Here is a 19,399-nt window from a genome sequence, read left to right as displayed (position 1 = left end):
TTACTCCTTCGTTAGATGCACACCTCCTTTCAAACCACTGTTGAAGACGCCTTTTCCTCTTCCTCCAGCTAGGATCTGCGCTTTTAAAACAATTTCTTTCGCATCTGAAAAAGAAAAGTTCAGAGTTGGCAGCTAACTTTAAATCCCTCATCGTCCTCCTCCTCTTCCTCTTCTTTAATAAGCAGCAGGGAAAGCAACATTGACATGCAGCTTCTAACTGAGTGTAAAGCACTCTCAAGTCGACTTTGAAAACAAAGGCAATAGCAAACTTCAAACATGGGCGTCCCGAACACAAAACCCACTTTCCCTACTGGCTTACGCACCCAGGACCCAGCACCCAAGCCTCCCAAGGGAAAGCCCTCTGGGTGTGTCAGAAGATGCTGGCCAAGCCCAGCATGGCAGTGTTGGTTTAACTGTGGGGTGACACTCCCGTGTGACACCGGCATCAACCTGCAGGCAGAGGGTCAACACCTGTCCACACAGGAGATGGCGCAAGGAAGACTGGGTTAGGGAGCAGCTGGGTGGACAAGACAGAGCTGCATTTCATGACTGCACCCTCGGAAACGGAGCGACTGTTTTACACACTGACAGGGTTGGGCAAGGGAGGGTTGGGAAAGGGATGGAAACCAATAGTGAAGAATATCTTTAAAATATTGGCAAGGTTAAAAAAAATCCCAGGAGGAACGTGGTTATGGAAAATTCGTCTCCCAACATAAAGAGGGAATCACCTTGTGACCTCTGAACTGGAGTTGAGAACACAGGCATCTCCGGGGCCTGGAGGCTGACCGTGTGAAGCAGTCTGGTGGAGATGAGCAGACAGGCAAGCTCCCCTCCCTACCATTAGAATTTAAAGTGGATAAATAAGCAGAAAGCAGCCTTCAAACCACAGATGTTTAATAATCCAAACAGCCAAACAGCAAGCATCTCGAGGCCCCAGCTGGCCCCACAGTCCCGAGTCAGCTCCGTTTAAAGTCAGAGAACCAAATCAGACAATCCCCTGTCAGAGCTTTTCTGGTCCAGCAACCAGGTTTGGAGACCACAGGTCAGTCCAGCCTGTATCTCTGGCCCAGCTGTGTGATGATAAGCAAGCTGCTTCAAGTCTCTGAGACTGAGTTTCCTGCGGGTTGTTTCAAGAATTAAATGAGATGGTGCGCGAGAATGCTTTACGCCCGCGCCTGAAGACTCTTACACGATAGACCAGCGCCTTGACCGCTAGTCGTCTGTCACCTCTGAACTCTGCAAAGACTCCGCGAGGGTTCAGGGATGGCTGGAAAAGCAAACAGAGCCCTGCCGTGTGCTGGCGCCTGCACCGCCCTGCAAGCTGAGCTCTCCTCAGTGCTGGCTGCTGGGCTGCTCTGGTCCTGGGGTGGCCGCCCACAGCACACAGGCCCTCGAGGCCAGAAGCCCAAGATCCACAGAGGCTCCCTAGGACAGCGCTGGGGAGCTAGAGCTCTCACACTGGGGTCCTGGGTGGGGCCACCCCAGGGAGCCGGCCTCAGCATGAAGGCCAGTCCGCTGCCCTCACCAGCCACCCCAGGGAGCCGGCCTCAGCATGAAGGTCAGTCCACTGCCCTCACCAGCCACCCCAGGGATGGCCTCAGCATGAAGGTCAGTCCACTGTCCTCACCGGCCACCCCAGGGATGGCCTCAGCATGAAGGTCAGTCCACTGTCCTCACCGGCCACCCCAGGGATGGCCTCAGCATGAAGGTCAGTCCACTGTCCTCACCAGCCACCCCAGGGATGGCCTCAGCATGAAGGCCAGTCCACTGTCCTCACCAGCCACCCCAGGGATGGCCTCAGCATGAAGGCCAGTCCACTGTCCTCACCAGCCACCACAGGGATGGCCTCAGCATGAAGGTCAGTCCACTGCCCTCGCCAGCCACCCAGGGATGGCCTCAGCATGAAGGCCAGTCCACTGCCCTCACCAGCCACCCAGGGATGGCCTCAGCATGAAGGCCAGTCCACTGCCCTCACCAGCCACCCAGGGATGGCCTCAGCATGAAGGCCAGTCCACTGCCCTCACCAGCCACCCAGGGATGGCCTCAGCGTGAAGGCCAGTCCACTGCCCTCACCAGCCACCCCAGGGATGGCCTCAGCATGAAGGTCAGTCCACTGCCCTCACCAGCCACCCCAGGGATGGCCTCAGCATGAAGGTCAGTCCGCTGCCCTCACCAGCCACCCCAGGGATGGCCTCAGCATGAAGGTCAGTCCACTGCCCTCACCAGCCACCCCAGGGATGGCCTCAGCATGAAGGTCAGTCCGCTGCCCTCGCCAGCCACCCAGGGATGGCCTCAGCATGAAGGTCAGTCCGCTGCCCTCGCCAGCCACCCAGGGATGGCCTCAGCATGAAGGTCAGTCCACTGCCCTCACCAGCCACCCAGGGATGGCCTCAGCATGAAGGTCAGTCCACTGTCCTCACCAGCCACCCCAGGGATGGCCTCAGCATGAAGGTCAGTCCACTGCCCTCACCAGCCACCCCAGGGAGCCGGCCTCAGCATGAAGGCCAGTCCACTGTCCTCACCAGCCACCCCAGGGATGGCCTCAGCATGAAGGTCAGTCCGCTGCCGTCACCAGCCACCCCAGGGAGCCGGCCTCAGCATGAAGGCCAGTCCACTGTCCTCACCAGCCACCCAGGGATGGCCTCAGCATGAAGGTCAGTCCACTGCCCTCACCAGGCACCCCAGGGATGGCCTCAGCATGAAGGTCAGTCCACTGCCCTCACCAGCCACCCCAGGGAGCCGGCCTCAGCATGAAGGCCAGTCCGCTGCCCTCGCCAGCCACCCAGGGATGGCCTCAGCATGAAGGTCAGTCCACTGTCCTCACCAGCCACCCCAGGGAGCCGACCTCAGCATGAAGGCCAGTCCGCTGCCCTCGCCAGCCACCCAGGGATGGCCTCAGCATGAAGGCCAGTCCACTGCCCTCACCAGCCACCCCAGGGATGGCCTCAGCGTGAAGGTCAGTCCACTGTCCTCACCAGCCACCCCAGGGAGCCGGCCTCAGCATGAAGGCCAGTCCGCTGCCCTCACCAGCCACCCCAGGGATGGCCTCAGCATGAAGGCCAGTCCACTGCCCTCGCCAGCCACCCCAGGGATGGCCTCAGCATGAAGGCCAGTCCGCTGCCCTCACCAGCCACCCCAGGGATGGCCTCAGCGTGAAGGTCAGTCCACTGTCCTCACCAGCCACCCCAGGGAGCCGGCCTCAGCATGAAGGCCAGTCCGCTGCCCTCACCAGCCACCCCAGGGATGGCCTCAGCGTGAAGGCCAGTCCACTGTCCTCACCGGCCACCCCAGGGATGGCCTCAGCATGAAGGTCAGTCCACTGTCCTCACCAGCCACCCCAGGGATGGCCTCAGCATGAAGGCCAGTCCACTGTCCTCACCAGCCACCACAGGGATGGCCTCAGCATGAAGGTCAGTCCACTGCCCTCGCCAGCCACCCAGGGATGGCCTCAGCATGAAGGTCAGTCCACTGCCCTCACCAGCCACCCCAGGGATGACCTCAGCGTGAAGGTCAGTCCACTGCCCTCGCCAGCCACCCAGGGATGGCCTCAGCGTGAAGGCCAGTCCACTGCCCTCACCAGCCACCCAGGGAGCCGACCTCAGCATGAAGGCCAGTCCACTGTCCTCACCAGCCACCACAGGGATGACCTCAGCATGAAGGCCAGTCCGCTGCCCTCGCCAGCCACCACAGGGATGGCCTCAGCATGAAGGCCAGTCCACTGTCCTCACCAGCCACCCAGGGAGCCGGCCTCAGCATGAAGGCCAGTCCACTGTCCTCACCAGCCACCCCAGGGATGGCCTCAGCATGAAGGTCAGTCCGCTGCCCTCGCCAGCCACCCAGGGATGACCTCAGCATGAAGGTCAGTCCACTGCCCTCACCAGCCACCCCAGGGATGGCCTCAGCATGAAGGTCAGTCCACTGCCCTCACCAGCCACCCCAGGGATGGCCTCAGCATGAAGGTCAGTCCGCTGCCCTCGCCAGCCACCCAGGGATGGCCTCAGCATGAAGGTCAGTCCACTGCCCTCACCAGCCACCCCAGGGAGCCGACCTCAGCATGAAGGTCAGTCCGCTGCCCTCGCCAGCCACCCAGGGAGCCGACCTCAGCATGAAGGCCAGTCCACTGCCCTCACCAGCCACCCAGGGATGGCCTCAGCATGAAGGTCAGTCCACTGCCCTCACCAGCCCCCCCAGGGAGCCGACCTCAGCATGAAGGTCAGTCCGCTGCCCTCGCCAGCCACCCAGGGAGCCGACCTCAGCATGAAGGCCAGTCCACTGTCCTCACCAGCCACCCCAGGGATGGCCTCAGCATGAAGGCCAGTCCACTGTCCTCACCAGCCACCCAGGGATGGCCTCAGCATGAAGGTCAGTCCACTGCCCTCACCAGCCACCCCAGGGAGCCGACCTCAGCATGAAGGTCAGTCCGCTGCCCTCGCCAGCCACCCAGGGAGCCGACCTCAGCATGAAGGCCAGTCCACTGCCCTCACCAGCCACCCCAGGGATGGCCTCAGCATGAAGGTCAGTCCACTGCCCTCACCAGCCACCCCAGGGATGGCCTCAGCATGAAGGTCAGTCCACTGCCCTCACCAGCCACCCAGGGATGGCCTCAGCATGAAGGTCAGTCCGCTGCCCTCACCAGCCACCCCAGGGATGGCCTCAGCATGAAGGTCAGTCCACTGCCCTCACCAGCCACCCCAGGGATGGCCTCAGCATGAAGGTCAGTCCACTGTCCTCACCAGCCACCCCAGGGATGGCCTCAGCATGAAGGTCAGTCCACTGCCCTCACCAGCCACCCCAGGGATGGCCTCAGCGTGAAGGTCAGTCCACTGTCCTCACCAGCCACCCCAGGGAGCCGGCCTCAGCATGAAGGCCAGTCCGCTGCCCTCACCAGCCACCCCAGGGATGGCCTCAGCATGAAGGCCAGTCCACTGCCCTCGCCAGCCACCCCAGGGATGGCCTCAGCATGAAGGCCAGTCCGCTGCCCTCACCAGCCACCCCAGGGATGGCCTCAGCGTGAAGGTCAGTCCACTGTCCTCACCAGCCACCCCAGGGATGGCCTCAGCGTGAAGGCCAGTCCACTGTCCTCACCAGCCACCCAGGGAGCCGACCTCAGCATGAAGGCCAGTCCACTGCCCTCACCAGCCACCCCAGGGATGGCCTCAGCATGAAGGTCAGTCCACTGCCCTCGCCAGCCACCCCAGGGATGGCCTCAGCATGAAGGTCAGTCCGCTGCCCTCGCCAGCCACCCAGGGATGGCCTCAGCATGAAGGCCAGTCCGCTGCCCTCACCAGCCACCCAGGGATGGCCTCAGCATGAAGGTCAGTCCACTGTCCTCACCAGCCACCCCAGGGAGCCGGCCTCAGCATGAAGGCCAGTCCACTGCCCTCGCCAGCCACCCAGGGATGGCCTCAGCATGAAGGTCAGTCCGCTGCCGTCACCAGCCACCCCAGGGATGGCCTCAGCATGAAGGCCAGTCCACTGTCCTCACCAGCCACCCCAGGGATGGCCTCAGCATGAAGGCCAGTCCACTGTCCTCACCAGCCACCCAGGGATGGCCTCAGCATGAAGGTCAGTCCACTGTCCTCACCAGCCACCCCAGGGAGCCGACCTCAGCATGAAGGTCAGTCCACTGCCCTCACCAGCCACCCCAGGGATGGCCTCAGCATGAAGGTCAGTCCACTGTCCTCACCAGCCACCCAGGGATGGTCTCAGCATGAAGGTCAGTCCACTGTCCTCACCAGCCACCCAGGGATGGCCTCAGCGTGAAGGCCAGTCCGCTGCCCTCACCAGTCACCCAGGGATGGCCTCAGCGTGAAGGCCAGTCCGCTGCCCTCGCCAGCCTGCTCTGTCTCCTCCTCCTCCTGGGCCTACCCTGGAGAGCCGCCTCTCTCTGCTCCCTCCCAGAACACAGCCCTCTGCACCCTCGACAACAGCTTGCCCTGGACCGGAACCATCACATCATCCGTCAAGCCCCACGTGACAAACCAACCTCCATCTAGCCGAGCAAACTACGGTCAGTGCTCAGGACGGGAAAGCACCCCAAAAGAAACGGGGTAGAAGGAAGCACCGCTGTGCAGGTGACTGCACGGAGGAGCCCAGGTGAGAGCCAGGACGTGAGCTCAGCAGGGCTGGGGTGCTCAGGGGTGCAGCCCTGCCCAGCACGGCGAGGCCCTGGGCCAGGCCAGCAGGAGACAGAGGGCTTCCAGCCCACCCATCTCCTCCCTTGTAAAGAGGAGGAGACTGAGGAGGAGACCGAGGCCCAGGATGGCAAAAGCAGCAAACCACTCCTGACAGGGTCACACTGAACAAATCAGTGTGGTGACGACCAACACCAAGGGATCACAGTGGCTGTGCTGCCCACTCAGTCCGAGCTCAGGAAAAGGCAATTAAAACATCGCGGCCAGCGTCAAGATGACCTTCAGCAATCATCCACAACGGACGCACAGGAGACCCTTCCTACTTGTCTTCTGAAGACGTCAAGTGGGAAAAGACACCCTCCGCTGTCCACCCAAACGTGTCGCTGTGCTCACACCAGGTCCTTTAGAATGCTGGCCAGCACTCCATGGCCAGGACACTCTCATGCCTGGGTCACCTGCAAGAGAGCTGCTTCCCTCCCCCGGCTTCCCAGGAGCACAACCGAAGCCAGAGGGCAACCATCAAAATGGCCGGCTGGCACCAGCGGGCGGATCAGAGCAGCTCACCCACCCTCCATGTGGTCCTCCCCAAGGAAGTGTCAAGTACACCGGACACCTGGACCTCAACTGGGGGCCACACAGGAGAGGCCCAGCAGCCTCCTGCAGAAGGAAGCCGCACGCAGAGCAACATGGATTTGTTTTGAGTGAACCGTGCTGCGATGGAAACCAAGGCCTTCAGCACACGAGGCAAGCTTTCCACCAGAGCTATGCTCAGCAACACGGAGTTCAGACACAACAAAGGGAAAGAAAGAAAAAACCTCGCCCATCTTACACAGCTGCTACTCACACCCGGGACAGATCATCTCTGCACACCTGCAACCAAAACCCCAGAAAAAACAAAGAGCCATCTCTGCACACCTGCAACTCACACCCAGGACAGATCATCTCTGCACACCTGCCATTCACACCCAGGACAGATCATCTCTGCACACCTGTGACTCACACGCAGGACAGATCATCTCTGCACACCTGCAACTCACACCACAACAGATCATCTCTGCACACCTGTGACTCACACGCGGGACAGATCATCTCTGCACACCTGCAACTCACACGCAGGACAGATCATCTCTGCACACCTGCGACTCACACGCAGGACAGATCATCTCTGCACACCTTCGACTCACGTCCAGGACAGATCATCTCTGCACACCTGCAATGCACAGCGTGGCCCAAACCAAATTCAAGGGATAATCTCACACGACAGACACCCAGTGCAGCTAGGGAATGGCCAGGCAGGTGAGCTTAATCACAGAGAAACGCATGTGGGGTGCTCAGGGTGCTGGTCACTGAGGAAAGAGGCCAAATACTACAGGAAGGCGCTGGTCCCCTCCTTGAGTGTTCCCCAAGCTCCACCCCAATGTCTCTCTTTCCACTTTGTTCAGAGATCTGATTTCTTAAAAAATTCACATGATTTGTTCTATTTTTCTCTTCTTTACATCCTTCTCCTGCCTCATCCCAAACAGAATTACAGAACAATACCCCACACATGAAGTTCACCTTTTCCTGGATGAACAAGATGCTGCGGCTCTACTTTAAGGTGACCGCTAAAGGGGGAGGTACTCTTGCAGGGGACTTCCTGTAGAGACGGGGGCCCTGTGGGGACTTCCTGAGGAATCAGGGGCCCCACGGGGGACTTCCTGTAGAATCAGGGCCCTACGTGAACACCTGCATCACTGGACAGCGGGCTGGGAGGACTCCGAGCCCTCGACACTGCTGCCCTCATCACGTGGCCTGAGGGTGGACGAGGTCAGTGTCCCCTTGCGTTCCGCCTGAGTCTCTCCCAATGCCCAGTACGTCCCATGGCCAGGTTTCCCCTCAGCTTGAGGAACCGGCTGTGAGTTCATGTACGTCAGGAGGAAGAGCACTGAGACATGTCTGACAGACATAAAAACACAGAAGACTCTCACCCCTGTGACTGATGCCATGATGAGTTTGGCTTCCCCAGATGTGAAGACTGGACACCAAGAAACGCTGAGGCCAGCGTAGGAAGCAAGCCTCATTTAAAGGAGAGAACAGAGGCAGACTTCTCCCGGGAGGAGGAAAGGTTCCAGAGCTGGTACCCTGGAAGCGGGTGTCCTGCCCCTTGTGCCTCTTAGATCTCCTTTCTCCTCAGGCCCTCCTCCCACCTACCTTGCCTACAAGGCCAAAAGGTGGACTGACCCTGGACAGGAAGGGGCAGCCCAGGAGGCATCTGGAACAACTCCCTGCAGGGAGGAAGAGTCCCTGGGGGTAGGTCACCTTGGCAACAGGCTGGAGGAGGAGGGGAAGGAGGCTGGAGATGTCCGCACTGGATTTCCTCTCCTGTTCAATCAGCTCCGTCTCCCGAGGGGACCCAGTTATCGACCACTACATTGACTGTCCCTTTGGTCCCCTGGCCTCATCATCCCAGGGTCTCAGGAGGCCGAGGCAGGTTGCAACCTGGACACTAGCCTGGGAAGTTCAGTGAGACTCTGTCTCAAAGTAAAGAGTAACCAAGGCTGGGGATGTGGTTGGTGGTAGAGCAGCCCTGGTCAGCTCCCAGTGGGGAACAAAAAGAAAAGAAAAGAAAAAGTAGGTTCTCCATCACATGGTCGAGAGCAGTACTCAGAAGTATCAGAAGCCTGAACAATGCCCGCCCCGTGGTCTTATTTTACTCTTATGAACTGCATTAAAATAATTCCTTTGCACATGGTTGCTTCTCATTCTTCACAAGTGTTATTCCAATTATAATGCAGTTTTATGCCAATTTTTACAGTCCCTCAAGTCTCATGCTGGATAACAACTGTTCTTGGAAGCACTTTCAATGCTAAAGAAAAAAAATATATAAGTTAAATTCATCAAGAAAAGCACAACCTAAATAGGATAAATAAGATTCGTCTTTAATTAGGCGAGTGATATTAAAGTGTTTTGCTTTTCTTTTTTTAGGAGATGGCATTCTGAAAACCTAGTTATGCAAAATAATGTTCATGAGACATACCTCAGAACCACAGCGGGCATCGTAAATGGCAATGTTAACCAGGAATATCGGTAAGCCGCTTTCAACTATCTTTATTAAACAGCTCACTGGCGAATCAAGTATTTGCAAACCAAGCGGGCTGTAATTCGCATTGTTTTCTTTCCTGCATACACGTTACAGCGCCCCACACGCAGGTGCCAACGCCAGCGGGCTGCGATGGAGATCACCTGCTCCAGCCCATCCGCTCAGGTCGATAACGGGGCGGCTGGACCACCTTTCTGTGGCTCGCTGGCTGAGCCAGACTGGAGCGCCCACCTGCCCACAACTGCCGTCTGCTCTTCCCAGCCTGGTGATGGCTGGAGTCGGGTCAGAGATCCTGCTTGAGGCTGTCACTTCACCTATCACCAGAAGGGAGGGGAGGCAGGAGAGGACCCCTCCCAAGGACACACAATCACAAGGACACCAGTGAGAGCCCAGGGCGAACTTCCCAGAGGACTGGAGTCCCCGAGGGGCTCTCATTAGGACTCAGAACCAACCCCAAGAGCCACCCACATGCATTACAGGGGCACTCTGCCTGCAGGCTGCAGGGACGGAGGATGCTGGGACGACTCTTCTGTGCTCCTCAGGGTTCACTAGAGGAGCAGAACCCACAGGAAGCGTGCTTATAAAAGGGGATTTCTTGGATTGGCTTCCACAACCAGAGGTTGGATAGTCCACAATGGCATCTGCAGCTGGAGAGCTGGAAGAACTAGCAGCTGCGCAGTCCAAGACGCGGAAGCCCCAGAACAAGAGGGACCAGCAGTGCTACCCTAGTCCAAGACCAAGGCTTCTGGACACTCCCTGGAGAATCCCTGGCAGAGTCCACTTTGGAAGAGTGAAGAAGTGAGAGTCCAATATCCTCAGATGATGGAAGCAGCGATCAAGAACCCGTTCAAGAGGAGTGGAGCTGCATCTGCATCTGCTTCCTTGTTCTTCTAGCTTTTATTCCATCCCATGGGGCAGTGCTGTCCACGCTTAGGGAGGGGCTCCACTTCAGTTGACTACCCCACATGCCAGTCATTCCTAGACATGCCCCCCTGGACACTGCCAGAAGCCTCTAACAATCAAGCTGATGGTTCACATCAACCCTTACACCTTCCAAGAGGACCTACAGCGCCCGTGAGGAAAAGACTGTTTCAACTCCCACCATGCCCGGTGGAGCCCGTCCACCTCAGAACTTCAAGTGTCAGGACGCTTCACCACCAGGCTGAGATACCAGAGATCCCTGGCTCGGCACCAGGCTGCTGCCCCTCAGGCTGACCCTGAAGGTAACCCAGGCAGCGAATTCCAAACAGAGGTCAAGATGGAGACAGAATATAATATCATATAAAGCTCCTCCCAACTTACAGCCTAGCTTGTCAGTCTGTGAACATCCTAGCTAGCTATTGGCTCATCAGTCAGCCCACAAGTATTCTTCTCCGTCATTGGTCCTGCTAGCTGTTAGCTGCGGAATTCCACTGCTTAAGAATGGCTCCCCGCCATTTTCTTTCTCTCTCTCTCCCTCTCTCTCTCTCTCTCTCTCTCTCTCATTTTCTCTCTCTCCTCCTCACTTTCGTGCTGTCTGCTTCTGGCTTTCTCTCTCTCTCTCTCTCTCTCTCTCGCACGCGCACGCACACGTTCTCTCTCTCTCTCTCTTACCCTGCAGGGAGACACTCTGCCTGTTTGCTTAATAAACTCTCTTATGTGAGTTCCCGCTCTGGAGTGGTTTCTGGGTTCTTCCAGACAGGACGGGCTCCAGGGCGAGGTTTTGTGATGCAGGAGGGAAGCTAGTCAGGAGGCGTTCACCTTTAGAACAAAGCCGTCCTTCACTAAAAGCAGAGACAGGCTTCACCTGAGCGTTTCCACTGTGCGTTCTGTGGCTATCCTGCTGTACCAGGGGTGAGCCAGCCCATGCACTTGGCCACTGAGCTACAGCGCCACAGCCCCCGCGTGGGCACTTGGTAGTTTATTTTGAGACAGGGTCTTGCTAAGTTGCCTGGCTGGCTCGTGACCTTGTCTCAGCCTTGGAACAGCTGGGACTGCGGGTGTGGCCAGGGGTCCAGTTTAAGTGTTGTTTCTGTTTACTGTCATTGTGGCCGTGCTGGGGACAGACCCAGGGCCTTGCACATGCTGGGCAAGCACTCCACACCGACCTCCACCCAGCCCACCTGAAGTAAGCGTGTGTCCGTGTTGGTGATGAGGACTGAACCCGAGGCGCCCCTCCACTCAACTATATCCCCAGGCATTTTAATTTTTTTAGATTTTGAAACAGGTATTACCAAGCTGCTTAGGGCCTTGCTAAGTTGCTGAGGCTGATCTCAAACTTGAAATCCTCCTGTCTCAGCCTCTGGAGTTGCTGGGATCACAGGCGGGCGTCACTGTGCATGGCACCCAGCTTAAGTTTTAAATCTGAATGACCAATGAAGTACGCATCCAAGGATGTCCCTCACCCAGACACTGCGGGGTGGCTAAGCCACTTCCTGGTTATAGAGATGCCGTTACCTTACCACAAACATGCTATGTCTCAAGAAGAGAGCTTCCCTTTGGCCTCCACAGAAGCTGCTGTGAGTCCGTCCGATGGCTGTCTCTCCGAATCTCCTTTCTCTTGACAGCAGCACGCTGGTGACTGCCTCACAGGCCTCGCTGACCTCAAAGCTTTGAATGAGCCTGCCCTCCCCCGTCCTTCCTGCCCTCGTGGCCACCCAGAAGCACGTCCTTGACAACAGGACTTCAGGCTACGTGAAGCACACCTGCAGAGGGGTCACATCTTGCTCTGCTACGTCACCCCCGGCCAGCTGGCCCGTCCTGCGGGTGCCCACTGGAGGGAAGATGTGCTTCTAGGAGGCAGCTTAAGGACAGATCTCTAGCCCTGATGGCCAAGACACTCAGGAGGCCCTGCCCAGACACCTGCAGCTGGCCAGAGGATTCCAACCCCCCAGAGTGGCCAGCACAGGGCGATAAACCCAAGGCACCGCTGGACAGAGCAATGATGCATGAAGGAAATGCTGCTTTTTTTGGAGGAGGGAGGGGGCACTGAGGATTGAACTCAGAGCACTTGACCCCTGAGCCACATCCTCAGCCCTATTTTGTATTTAATTTAGAGACAGGGTCTCACTGAGCTGCTTAGCACCTCGCTTTTGTTGAGGTTGGCTTTGAACTCTCGAGCCTCCTGCCTCAGCCTCGGGAGCCACTGGGATCATAGGCATGGGCCACAGCGTCTGGCTAAGAAAACGTTCTTTAGAGGAAGAAGTCTCCACTGTTTCACACAGGTCTCAGGATCGACGAATCCTACAGCGAGACAGTGACAGGAGGAGAACCCCGTGAACACCAACTTCAACAGATCCTGGAAACAGACACGGAAGGGACAAAGCTTTTGCCAAGCAGGTGCGGTCCCAGCCCTCGGAAGGCTGATGCAGTTCAAGTTCACGGCCAGCCTCGGCCACTTAGCAAAACCCGCCTCAAAATTTTAAAAGTGCAAAGGTCCAGGGATGTGGCTCAGTGGCAGAGTACCCGCCTCGCGTATGTGAGGCCCTGGGGTCAACCCCAGCCCGACACACACACACACACACACACACACACACACACACACACGGGCATTTATTTATTTATGTATTTATTTATTAAGATTTTTTTAGTTGTAGGTGGACACAATACCTTTATTCTATTTTTTTATTTTTATGTGGTGCTAAGGCTCAAACCCAGTGCCTCAGACATGCCAGGAAAGGGCTCTACACTGAGCTACAATCCCAGTCCCATGCACAGCATTTAGGAGCACCAAAAGCATTTCTAAGATGTGCTGTGGTACATTTGAAAGGAAAGAAAATCAGCATAAAAATAAAAACCATTTCCCACAATTTTCAAACCAATGACACAGCAGCAAGGGTTCAGTCAGAGAACCAACCCGAGTCCCGGCCCAGGCACGCGGCACTGGACACGAGGCGAGGCCCACACACTGGCTCGGGCGGGGCTGGGCGTGGAGCCGGGATCACCGCATCTCCAGCCAGCCACATGGAGGAGCAGCCCCCGGGCTGACCATGGAGCGGCGTGGAGGACCCGGCTGGGTCCCTGCAGGTCAGAGAGAGGGAAGCCAGGCTGGCTCCTCCTGCCAGTTCTCCGCACGCACCACCGCCTGATTGGGGTCAGCAGGGAGGCTCACGCCCCACATCCTGCACAGACCCCTCTTCTGGTCACTAGCCCAGAGTCACACAGGGAAGGGCTTCCATGAAACATCGTCCCCGCCTACCTGGGAGACGCAGAATGACCCACAGGATGCAAAGACAGTGGACGCCCAACCCAGACAGGTCCCTCAGCCCTCTTGTGGGCCCTTTCACGGGGGTTCTGAGCAGTGCTGGGCCCTGGGGACACAGCACTGCATTCACGGCACGGTCTGAAGTTCCAGAGGACACAGGCTCCAGCGCCCTCCCGGCTCACTCCTGCGCCTGAGAGCTCAGCCCTGCTGCCCAGCCATCTCCCTCCTCACCTGCTCCAGATCACGTCAGGAGGGCCCATGCTCAGACAGGCCCGCTGGGAAATCATGGAATTCAAACTCCCTCTCAGACCCCGAGCTCCAGGAGAGCTGGCATCTGTCCCATGCCACAGAAAATTCAGGCCAGATTGAAAGTGTCCAGATGGTTCTGGACAATCAGGAGGTCAATGGGCACAGAAACCCCTTTGGTAGACCAGCCCTACTTCTATGGAAACAAACCACCAAAGTAAAGATTGCTCAGTGCAATGAATGATCTAAATGTCCACTAACATTTGAACAGTACTGAAAAAATAAAGTTCATGCATCCACATAATAAAATACTAAAACACTATACAGCCATAAATAATGGCCAAGCTGATCTGTATGTATGAACACCAGAGAAGGCCCACGCACGCAGTGAGCTTCACCTGGGCCTCAACAATTAGTATTCCAAAAAATGAACACTTTTATGAATGGTTACGCTGTTATAATGAAATCTAAGTAGACAATAACCAAATTATTGATTGATTATCTCACAGGGATAGTGAGATATTGCCATTAAAGCAAATAAACAAGAACTTAAAATGTGAGATAACTGTAGGCGGTTATCACGGCTGTTTGCCCTGAACATGTATGTGCTGCTTTCCGTTCAGCGTCTACCATTTCCCGACATCGGGGGGTCAGGGATCCTGTGTGAGGAGGCTCTGGAGATGTGTTCTGAACCCTGGCTTCCACGCCCTGCAGGAAAGCAGAGTGCGGACAGCTCTGAACTCTGGACATTCCTACAGGACGACTCCTCCGTGGGAATTCAAAGATGAAAAAATCACGTGACTGCATTGAAAGGCTTACAATCTGCCGGAGGAAACACACAACTAATTACCCTAGGACGTTAATAGTTTAGTAAAGTTAACAATAAGCCAGGTGTGGCATTCACATCCATGATCCCAGCCGCTCAGGAGGGTGAGGCAGGGGATGGCAAGTTCAAGGCCACCCTGGGTGATACGGCACAACGCTGCCTCCAAATAAAAGGTGAAAACACTCGGGGTGCAGCTCAGCGGTAGAGCACTCTGGGGGTTCACTGCCCAGCTCTGCCCTAAACCCAGATACACGTCACACGGTGGGAAGGGGAAATGGGGTCGAGTGGGCCAGGCAGGGGAGGAAAGAGGAGCCATACACAGCGGAAGAGCACCCGTCCCACAGAAGCACTGTGAGTTTTCCAACCAGGAAGGGCTGAAGCACAAAAGAGGAGGGACAAACACCCCGGTGGCCACGGGCTGTTCTGTTCCCATGCCAGCCTTCCTCGCTGCCTTCTGGAATCTGCAACACGGCAGCACGTGCACACAGCCGGGATCCAGCACGTGCACAGAGCTGCCATCCCAGCGTGTGCTCCTGTGGTGCCGGGGATGACCAGGGCCCGGGCCCGCTGGGCAGGCACACATCCGTCCAGCTAGCCGTATTATCATTATTTCTCCAACAGTATTAGTGTGGCGGGAAACCAGGTCCTGCTTCCTGGTGAAGGTTCCAGATCATCAGAAGAAAGTCACACCTGACACTCACCTTTCCCCATCACGGCTGGAAACCCAGCACACAAACTGACCCCTGTCCACGCACAGCTCGCTGTCCTTCCAGACTGTGGCCACACCCTGCTCTGCTCTGAAGACCTGCATACCCACCCAATTCACACGCACAGCTCGCTGTCCTTGCAGACTGTGGCCACGCCCTGCTCTGCTCTGAAGACCTGCATACCCACCCAATTCACACCGAAGTCCTGGCCTCCAGTGCAATGGCGTCAGGACGTCCAGCCTCCAGAGCCGGGAGGAAGAGGGTCCAGGGTCCCTAAGCCATCCAGGGAGGACACTCGGCTGCAGCAGCCCGAATGAACGGAGGGGTCCCCTAATGCCAAGCTGTTCTGTGTCCTTTCCAGCAGCCTGACATCCGCGAGGAAACAGCACGCTCAGAAAACCCCTGAAATGCCCTCCTTCACCCCCCACCCCCACCTGCAGCCCCGTCCAGGTTACTGACCTGCCTCTTCCCTCCCAGAAGGCTACGGGGAGGGAGCAGACCTCAATACCCAAGAACCTCCCAGGACACCCATTCAAAAAGTCAAACAAGGAAACCCTCGGGGAGATCCCCGCACTCAGGCAAGGGCGCCCTCTCCTCGGATGGACTAGGCAGCACTGCCTAGGAAGCTACCCGGCTGACAGCAGGCGTGGCCTCCAGGCTGCAGGCCCTTCTACTGCAAGGTGGAGCTGCAGCGTGGGCATACCCAGAGCCACAGGCAGGTGGGGCTCAGCCGGCCACACTCCCGTGCTGGCCCTCGGCCCTCCCATCCTGCCCAGTGTGAGATTCCCACTGAAGGGCACGCAGGGCACCACGTGAGATGAGAAAATGACCAACGCGTCCATCACCTGCACTGCACAGATGACCACCTGAGGCCAGGTGCCTCCCCGAGTCACGCAGCAAACAAGCTGCAGTCCAGGCTGGAAAGACCCGACCTGCCTGGCCCTGTCAGGAGAATGGCATCACTGGGTCCCGGCACTTCCAAGTGAAGCCACGGCTGGCACACATCACCCCTGGACTCCCCACCCGCCCATCACAGTCAACCTGGACGGAGAGCGCAGTCAGGGCAGGGCTTCCCTGCCTCTCCAGCGACTCGCCGGAGACCAGAGTGCTCAGCGTGCCCTTCAGAACTGCCGGCGTCAGCCGGGAGTGGTGGCACACGCCTGCTATCTCAGCAGCTCAGGCCAGGCAGGAGGACAGGAGCTTAAGCCAGCCTGGGGGGTTGGTGAGACCCCATCTCAGAGCGAAAAGGTGAAAGGGCTGGGGTGTGGCTCACAGGGGTGCCCTGGGGTCATCCAGTACCCAAAGGAAAACGGAAAACAACAGCAGAAATACAGGCGCTGGCAGCCTGGGGGAGGCCGTGTCCGGGACCGAGTGCTCTGTCTCCAAGGACTCGGTCACTCAAGACAGCAAGGTCCGCTCATCGGCCCATCGCCCAGGACTGTGCCGCGCAGGCACCCAAAGACCGCAGTCCAGATGAACAGTCAGGCGCCTCTGGTCGCAGGATCCCAGCTGCGCCCGCTGCAGGGCAGCACTGTGGGCGGGTGGCCGCAGCACAGCGGACCACGAGCGTGGAGGGGAGTCCGCGGGGCTGGCATCGCACTTCACAGGTTTGCCTCTGGCTCAGGTATTTCTACTTAGCTGTGCAAACCTGGAAACGCACCCCAACCTCTGCGAAGCTCGGTTTCTCTCCCTGTCACATGGAGAGGGTGATCGCAGGGACCTGAGGCTGCCGGGGGGACAAGGGTGTGACCCCCGTGAAGACCCCCGTGAAGACACCACAACTGCAGCCCAGCCAGCCACGAGGAGATGCGCTCCTGGGAGCTGCACCTCAAACCTCCCAGGGGCCCAAGCTGGCCAGCCAGCAAGCAACAGCCGTCAGTGTCACCTGCGCAGCTGGGAGACAGCAGCCCAGCAGGCACGTCACACCTGCGACTTCCCCGCCCCGGCAATCTCCTGCTGCAGAAATTACTGGGGGTTTAGGGTTGACAGCACTGGGCCCAGGAGGCAGGCAGGGCCCTGCTGGGGGGCGCTGGCCACGCCTCCTCTGCACCTGCCGTCCATTGGGCGTGGATGTGTCCTGCTGCCAGGGCAGCAGCTCGGGGCGAGCCTGCTGGTCCCCACCACAAGCCCAGCCAAGGTCACTAGAAGTCGGTCCTGGCCCTGCCTGGCACAGATCTGCAGGGGAATCGTCCCTGGCCTAGGCTGGCTCTGCTTCAAAGGGCCCACTAGCAGTTTGCAATTAGATATCTGCTTTAGTAACGCAAGGAAGGTGTAAAAATCCGTTTGGTCGTGAGCCTTCGAGTTCAACTTGTACATTTTAGCATTCTGCTTTTAAGTTTCAAGTTTTAAATCATTTTCAAGGGGGCTTTTGATGAAGGCCCAACTACTGACATTGGACACACTAAACTCCCTTCAGCCATCAGGATCACTGACAAATTTAATTCTTCTTAAACATTTTAAACTGCATTTAGAAATTCAGTGTATCCATTTTCTTTTAAGCACTTCAATTGTCTGACCCGACAAGCAAAACCTTCCCAAGTACAAAATTGCTCTGGTAATTCCCTAACAAATTAATGTAAAAGATTCAGTGAACTTTAAAAGCACTGCAGTACTATTTATAATCTTGGTCAAAAACTTTATCTTTCAACATAAAAATTACAAAAGTAATGTTAATTCTTTATGAAACACGGTAAGTAGAATCCAGGTCTACTCTGTTAGCCACCTTAGTGTGCCAAATCCTCTCAAACCGTACAAACACACCAACTAAAAACACCGGCAGCTAGTCAATCGCCCCTCAGGAATAATCCCACGGGTTTCATCTGCTTACTACGCACTAGTTTCCTGGGGTTCAAAGCAAGGTGCCCACTAAGGAAGTCATGGCTGCAGGGGCTGGTGGCCTCCTGGCCAGGCAGCAGGAGCTTCTGCGTGATGCTGGGACAGACAGGGACTGCTGCTGACGACCCCACACGGTGAGCGGAGATGGCACCTCTGGGGTCCCGAGATCTTGCCACCACCCACCTGCGGAGTCCGCCTGGCGGCGGCAGAACCCCAGCCCCTCCAGGGCTGCAGCCACCGCCGTGTACTGCAGGCCGCTGTCCGGCTCATCTCCAGCTGGTGCGGGAACTGCAGGCTCTCTTCCTGCCTAAGAACCAGGGCCGGTCCAAGGAGCCTTCACGCCCTACCGACTGCTCACCTTTGACAACTGTCACTTGACTCAGGGAGGCTAAGTTTAACACCCTTACTGCACCTTATAAACCGGAGCTCGTCCCCTTCCCAAGTCTCTTTACGGCCTGACTGAATTCAGGATCATTTCCACTTCCTGTTCAGCAGGGAAGTGTTATTAGTTAGAATCACGTTCAGTCCTTTAAAGGATCAAAACATGAGAACTATGCGCGAAGCTTATTGTCCCCTCACGTGAAGTCCCAGGATGGGTGTGATAATTCCCAGTCAGCCCAGTCCCACGGCAGGCGGCTTCCACTCCATGATCACACTGGCCACCCCGGGGCCACCACAGGCCATATGGCCACGAGTCCACGGCTAGCCACGAGGGAGGCTGGCAAGCAGTCTCTGTCCAGGGGCCACACACTCGCTGGAGCCCCGAGGGGTGCCCTGGCCGGAGGACCGGGGTGCCAGGAGAAGGAGAGGTGCCACCCGGTGCCGGGCACACGCCTGCTGCCCCAGGGTGCTGCCTCACGCGTGGGACGCACCCCAGACGCAGGCTGCAGATGCTGGAGACTGCACAGGCTGTGCAGAGGAGGCAGCGTAGCTGGGAGGCTGGGTGCGCGGATGGTACATAAATAACCCACTGAACAAGCGAGCACGGAGCGGGTGAGCCCGTCCTGCTGTGGGGAAGCACCTTCAGACAGAGGCGGGAGGCCGGAAGGACCCTGGGCTTAGGAAGGAATCGGAGAGGCCGAGACAGACGCGATGATTTGGAAACACACAAAGAAAGGGCCCCAGATGTTTGTACAGGTAGGTGAACGTGTGTGCACAGTGACCCATCGTGGTCCCTCCAGATTCAACCCTCGCTCCAAGACACTAAAATAAAAAGCTGGTCTCTGATCAATACAGACAGACTTCTTCCTGTCCTCCTTTCCTAAGCGACACAGATCACTGTCCACTGCATCACCTGGCTTCAGGTGTCATAGGCAGTGACCTAAGAGACTGACGGCTCAGGAGGACTGTGCAGGGTACCTGAGAACTCCATGCCACGCTTCCTGGGAG

General features: G+C 57.3%; 1 protein-coding gene across 2 annotated transcripts in view; it reads right to left on the bottom strand.

The window, feature by feature from the left end:
* The window catches only part of Suclg2 (succinate-CoA ligase GDP-forming subunit beta), a 204,990-nt gene that overhangs the window by 96,999 nt on the left and 88,592 nt on the right, over nt 1–19,399 (bottom strand). For both annotated transcript variants that reach the window (XM_047535047.1, XM_047535048.1), the window contains exon 3: nt 5–104. In XM_047535047.1, coding sequence (XP_047391003.1) covers nt 5–104 — 100 coding nt within the window. The remainder of the gene's footprint in view (nt 1–4; nt 105–19,399) is intronic.

The sequence above is a fragment of the Sciurus carolinensis genome, chromosome 19 (genome assembly GCF_902686445.1).
Source record: "Sciurus carolinensis chromosome 19, mSciCar1.2, whole genome shotgun sequence".
In the NCBI taxonomy this organism is placed as follows: domain Eukaryota; kingdom Metazoa; phylum Chordata; class Mammalia; order Rodentia; family Sciuridae; genus Sciurus; species Sciurus carolinensis.
This window is presented reverse-complemented; position numbering and strand designations above follow the sequence as displayed.